General features: G+C 40.2%; 1 protein-coding gene across 3 annotated transcripts; it reads left to right on the top strand.

Annotated features, from left to right (window-relative positions):
* Positions 1 to 1,408: 1,408 nt before the first annotated feature.
* LOC308129873 (uncharacterized protein) lies at positions 1,409 to 5,599 on the top strand. 3 transcript variants are annotated; one of them, XM_080495985.1, is made up of 10 exons: positions 1,409 to 1,536; positions 1,652 to 1,713; positions 1,813 to 1,939; positions 2,109 to 2,257; positions 2,373 to 2,515; positions 2,585 to 2,747; positions 3,177 to 3,270; positions 3,354 to 3,432; positions 4,111 to 4,184; positions 4,275 to 5,599. In XM_080495985.1, exons 1-10 carry the CDS (start codon positions 1,430 to 1,432, stop codon positions 5,272 to 5,274), a joined length of 1,998 nt encoding a protein of 665 aa, XP_080352111.1. In that variant the 5' UTR covers positions 1,409 to 1,429; the 3' UTR covers positions 5,275 to 5,599. The 3 variants fall into 3 exon arrangements, with proteins under 3 accessions (XP_080352111.1, XP_080352112.1, XP_080352110.1); XM_080495986.1 differs by having other exon boundaries at positions 1,810 to 1,939; positions 2,591 to 2,747; XM_080495984.1 differs by having other exon boundaries at positions 1,810 to 1,939.
* Positions 5,600 to 6,455: the final 856 nt, after the last annotated feature.

The following is a 6,455-nucleotide window of genomic DNA, read 5'->3' as shown; positions in this document are numbered from 1 at the left end:
TAGTACAGCAGCCCCACACTTAAATTTCCTTCCGTCTTGGAGTCATTTGATCAAACCTGAAAGTGTCTTGAATAAGTGCTGAATGCACTTAATGGTCAAACGCACCTGCTGTCGTCCTCTTTTGAGGGAAAACAGTACACACCAGGGTCATCATACCTGATCTCTTCATGAAGCTCAGAGTTAGTACCTGCCTCAATAATGTGGTTTAACTGTCATACAGAACATAAGAGAGCATCCTCTCTCCATTCACAGACCTCGGTGGGTTAATAATCTCAGTCACCATGGACGCAGACGCACAAAGCGTCCATTGGCTACGCACATCGAATTTGCATTTGATCCTAGAACAAAGAACAAGAAAAAAAGAAGAAGAAAACTTGGAGAAGCCAACAAACCGTTTTTGTCAAGTCGTCTCAGAGCGATCCAAACCTTTCGTACGGATTGGAGATTTTCAGACGAAACACTAGACATTTTCATCTGCTGAGCCGCTCCTGAGATCTGAGACCCTTGTACATCCGGGACTTTTCATCAGACAGACAGACAGACAGACAGACTGACAGACAGTCTGTAGTATTGTTCTTATTTTGCGACACATAAATAAATAAATATCTTTTCCCGCCTCTTTAACATAATAAGATGATACAATATGGTAAGGCCGTGACGTCTACAAAATACATAATTCGAAAGTTAAAGAATAGGTGCTGCTATTGTAGTTTTTTAGAAAATTATAATGATTTTTTTTAAGGCATAAACCCAAACCCTGCAGCTGTTCGTTTCAGTATAAACTATAGGACACAAGCTTGATCACAGTGCAAACACGATCAAGGTAGTCCGTTTTTATTCCAATATCCAGTTTAGCTTACTTGTGATGTGTTAAAGTATCATTCAAAGAAGTAAAGGGTGGAGCAACAATAGTTTGACAAACGTTTTTCCTTTTAAAGAAAAACACATCTGATGTGTGTGTGTGATTTTTCAAAACAGATATAGAGTCAAACCGTATATTTGTGTTTTTGTCTCGTGTCTTTTCAAATTCCCAAATCTTTAAAGGTCCATAAATCTTTTTCAGGTAGCTTTTAATGACATAATGTTCAAACCAAGTCGATATGTCCATGCACGTCCAGTCATGAGAGTTAAAGAAAACATGTAAATGGTAGCAGTGCAACAAGTTGGTGCTTGACAAATGGTTGAAATGTGACGACATAAATGTGATATTTCAAGTTAAACTTAAATAACTGACCAACTTATCGATATATTAAATACTTTTGAAGAGCTGATCGACTTATTTGGCGGTGTTTAGCTGGGAATACGTTGTTGCAGACTGTCAGGAAATGGGAGTCGTTTGAGGGTTTTTTTTTGTTTGTTTGTTTGTTTTTCCCCGCTCTCTTAGTTCCAGTGAATTGATGGCGTAACGTTTCCTGCGAACACTGAGTCTATGAGGAAGCCTCGAGCGGCGCAGCGCTCTCACACACACGGAGCAGACGCACTGTTGTTTACGCGGAGCGGGATGGGATTAACTCGTAGAATCACGGGCGAACAAAGGTAACAAACGACGGTGTGGATTGTGTTTTTTTTTCTTCCCTTCTGTAAATTCAAATCTGTCAAATTTGAGGCCAAAAAGAGAAAACATTTCCCCTTTTTCTTTTTTTTCTTCCAGGGGAGGTAACTTCAGGATCGCGCTGATTGTAGCGCACATAGTGGCCGTGGCCGCTCTTCCCGGTGAGTAAAAGACTTCCAACACTCGGCTCTGTGCAAAGAGGCAAGCTTTCATCGTGATATATCGTTCTGATAGTAGTTTTGCTTGTTTTTTTGAAGCAGGGTTTCATGAGACCACAGGTCTCAATCTGAGCTGTACCAACGATTTCAGCAGCAGGATAAGCTGTCACGTGGACCGACAGAACTGCTCTGGATTCCAGCTGATTGTCCGGAACGACCGCTGGTTTGAGTGAGTGACTTTATTCTTCAAAATGTTCTGGATAACGACACGCTCGAACCAGCACTTTCACTTTCTACCCGTGTAACGTCTGCTGTGCCTCTGAAAACAAGCCCAGAATTCCATGTAGATGTGTAATATATCCACAAGGTTGTATTCTTGTTCTTTTCTCCACCCACAGTGAGAAGAACTGCAGTATACAGCAATGTAACGTCGGGCGTTGTTGTTGCTCTGTGGAAATGCTTCTCACCTTGGGCAACACTCATACAGCCACAGTCTGGAGGAAAGGCAGAAGCATGGAGTCCAAAACGTTTGACATCAAAGAGAGCAGTATGTCGATTATTTGTTAGACTATTGCTTGAACAAACTCGGCGGCTTCTAAAGTTTGACTTAATGGAACAGAAATACATTTAATGGAAACGTTCCTTTTTCCTTTTCGGCACAGTGAAACCCAAAACTCCAACAGTCATCTCAGTAAAAGAATCCAATGGAAATTTTGAAGTCCTTTGGGACTCGAACATGGAAGGAATGGCCAAGCAAAGCTTGACTGCAGAAGTGACTTACTACAATACATTAGACATGAAAAAGGTAATTCATTCGCATCAGACGTGTGATTCTGTTGGCTGAGCAATTATAAGTTTGACTTCTTCAAACCAGGAGCAGGTACCTGTCCCACAAGCCACAGTTTCTGAATTGGGTTACTACAAGATACTTGGCCGAAACCTGAAGTCCAGTATGACGTACATGGTGAGCGTGAGAAGCATCACAAACTGGAGTGGCCAGATGAGTGACAGCAGCAATGAGTTTAAATTCAAAACCCGTGAGTGTTTTCTTTTATTTAGTTACCTTCGCCAACAAAAGTTGGGGTGGAAAGTTATGTTTTTCCCTCCGTGTATTTATATATTTTTATTTTATATGTATTTGTATTTATATTATGTTATGTTATGTTATAACAAAGGACTAGAGTTAGATAAGTGTATATTTCTTCTGAATACTTTTTGGAAATGTTATATTGATTTTCATTTTTAAATGTACATGCTCGAGCCGATTTCATTCAACAGTGGCAAGAAACCCTTTCTTTATTCTGTTTACTGTTCTTTATTTCTTCTATGATTTGGGAACGTTAATTATATCCGCATTCACCATGACGTTCTCTTTCCAGTATCCCGTAACAGCTTTAAACTGCACATCCGTCATTTGTACTGATGTTAACATACACACTTGTTATTTCATATATGATTTTTATTAGCGGCCTCGTCTGACTCACTGCTTCCGGCAATCATCATTAGTCTCAGCGTCGCTGCCGTCATCCTCAGCGGTACTATATATGTCTGCTTTGATAAGTAAGTCATGCGAAAAGTCTGACGCATCCATCTTCATGGCATGTACATGCTGTTTTGTTGATTTATGTGGACATTGATTTCAGGTTGAAAAGCAAGTGGTGGGACACAGTCACCAAATATCCAAATCCAAAACTTGTCGTCATGCATTCAACTGAGCAGGAGGTGAGAAGACACTGACGCATTATAAGCGAGATTCTGAAGAAATATCAAACCATCCAGTTATGAAATATTCACTGCATGATCACACGAGAGGGAGGTTTTATGTGTCAGTGCCTGCAGGGCTTTCAGGTCATCATGACACCGAACGAAAATAACAATTCGTTTTGTAATTAATTGTTGTGTGCAGCATGATCATACATTTTCACTAAACTTAAAGTGAAATCATAATTAGTGTATTTGTTAAAACTGTAAAGTGATGTGTAAGTTACTGTTCAGTTCTTTCGCTACGATAACATAAACGATCACCTCTATGGTCTTTAATCATTATAAACCCAGTACGGTTCATATTACATCTGATTGTATTTCACCACAATAGTTAACATCCACTTTGGGTAAAGAACTGTCCCAAACCTTATTTGATACTTATTTTTAGATCGGAGTATTTATTTATTTTTTCATCTAAATAATGCTGCATGCTCACACTAAAAACAGTAGGGATTTAATAAAAACTAAAGACTCAACTAATGATGCAGAGTTTGTTTGGTTTCTTTGAGAAACTGCACTGGAGGTCATCAAACCCAATTGGACCTTAAGGATTAAAGCAATATAAATTATATGACCAGTATCCAAAGTATTTTCACCTCTCACCAAGTAACTGATTTATTTTATGTTCTTTTTCAGGTCTTGAGGCCCGTTCCGCCCCTAATCTCCTCTATCTCTGTCGACCCCATTGTTACAGATGACAGCAAGCAATGGTCAGGCTTCCTGCATTAATGCATCAGCAATGTAAAAGTATGCATGGCGACACCTAGCCATTTTTAACAACTGTTTCTTTTTGTAAATAGGTCAAAGATGTCAGCGTTGGACTCGAGTGGTGGAAGTCTTCTACAAAGCAGCGTCATCAGCACAGGATCCTCGGGTGTCTGTTATGCGAACACAGAACAAACAAACATTATAGCCAGTGTTCAAAATGCCCTTTGTAAACTATTCCCTAATATCAACCCTTTATCACAGCTGACGCCTGCAGTGAAAGAAAGAGATGACAACGGTGGTTTATTATCCACTCTCAGTGATCCATGCGGTGCCCCAACTAATGAAATGAGTTATGGATTGCCAGGCCTTATAAATAAAACGTATTCCCTTCTTCTTCCAAATCAGAATGAGGAATACAGTCCTGAGCTTCACATGCAGACTGAAGTGCTTTGTGACTCTGCGTACTGTCCTAATGAGAAAGATGTGCTGGACGATCGTCACCAACAGGCAACTGTTCTACCCGTTCCTGCACACCAAGATTTTCTTTTCCCATCAGGGGTTTCATCTTTTGTGGAAATAGACATGTCCTATCAGCCATGCAACGCAGAATCTGAGGCGTTTTCAGAAGATTCCACCTTTTCTTCCTTGTCAAGTGGTACCAACACATCCATGTCCCCTGACCTTGAGTCTGGAGATGGGACTGGGTGTGGGATTGTCGATGAAATGGCCAGCGGTGCAACAAAACTGAACAGCATCAATGACGGGGCAGTCATAATGGACACAAATGCTTGCAACAGTTCTGCACCTGCAGAGTCACAGAGTGAGCTTTTAGTAGATGATGGCTACCAACCATTTCAGAATTTCGTGGGGCAGCTTGATATTTGGCATTTGGAGCCAACATGTCATCGTCCTGAGGAACGTTTGGAATGGCAGAAGGACACGTTATTAACAAAGATCCCCCAAAACCCCTCAGGCCCAACAGATCCTGGTTTGATTGATAATGTTCAGAGGAGCCAAACACCTTTTCTTCCCTTTCTGGCCGCTGACCGGTTCCTGTCAGTAATTGTAGACAGCGACTATCACTCTGTTTAGTTTGGGGACCATGATTTGGGGTTGAGTTGTCCATGTTAAAGGTTGAAAAAGCAACACTTTTGTGTCTTATTTATAACGACTTGTCATGGTTTGATTGGCTCACATACGAATCACGTGTGAGCCTTGGCACATTTAGCTTAAATCTGAATAAGCTAGACATGCTCAGCCATCACAACATGAAGGCTGTTTTGTTGCTTATTCATAGTTGTTTTCATTCAATATGTTTTTGCACCTTGAAATATTTATGTTGTAAATATGTCAGACTGGTACAGTGTTCAATGATATAGCCGTGTTGTGTCTTGTTGTGTTTTGTGAAAGAGTTTGTGTTAATAAAAAAGTATTTATCAGCTTATCAAAGTTATTCTGAACCTATTCAGATTTCAGTTGAGACAATATTTTAAGCATTTATAAATGAATATCACGGCGCGATCAAATGGCAAGAACAGTGAGTTATCGTGCCAATGTTGAATATTGTCTTTTTTGAGATGATCATCCGACATGAAGGACTAAATTTGGACACAAAACTATCTGGGGCCTGCAGCTGATAAAGCTACAACACTGAGCTCTCTTGCAGAGTGGTGTAATCATGCGTTATGAAACTACTTCCTTATTCTGTCCCTCCCCTTCGTAGGAAGCGTTGAGCCAGTTCCACGGAATCATGCGTCACTCATAAAAACAAAAGACAAAAAGAGAAACAGGTTACACTCCCCACAATAAACGTTCATAACTCGGAGGAACTTTAAGTTGCAAAAGTGTTTTTCATTAATCAGAATACAAGGACGTAATAATAATTTACTCAAAGATTTACAAGTGGGACCCTTTTTTCCTTCTTTTTTTTGGGAGAAAACTGATATGATCAAATGTTTTCTATAAAGGTGTTGTCTGTTCATCCATTGTCTATACCGATTTATCCAATTTCTGTTAGGCTGAAACCAAACCCAGTCTGTTGGGGGATAAAGGGAATCCATCACAGAGGCACGTGTACACTCTATTCACAATGCACCAATTCAACTCATACTGTTTGTATTTTGGAGGGAATATCTTCCACGCTGGTGCCTTCGCGTGAATGTGGAAGATAGCCTACACATGCACAGCAAAAACATGCAAACTTTTCACAGAAATTCCTCCGAGCATTGGAAATAAACCACAACACCAACCAGCACAAAACCTGCCAGTCTGTG

Source organism: Blennius ocellaris, assembly GCF_963422515.1.
Source record: "Blennius ocellaris genome assembly, chromosome: 1".
NCBI lineage: Eukaryota > Metazoa > Chordata > Actinopteri > Blenniiformes > Blenniidae > Blennius > Blennius ocellaris.
Note: the sequence above shows the minus strand (reverse complement) of the source record. Positions and strands in the feature narration are given on the sequence as shown.

Coding starts and splice junctions, on each gene's coding strand:
- LOC308129873 (XM_080495984.1), top strand. CDS start 1,430: ATGAGGAAGCCTCGAGCGGCGCAGCGCTCTCACACACACGGAGCAGAC. Junction 2,748..3,176: donor TGAGTTTAAATTCAAAACCC/GTGAGTGTTTTC, acceptor GATTTTTATTAG/CGGCCTCGTCTGACTCACTG. Junction 3,433..4,110: donor TGCATTCAACTGAGCAGGAG/GTGAGAAGACAC, acceptor GTTCTTTTTCAG/GTCTTGAGGCCCGTTCCGCC.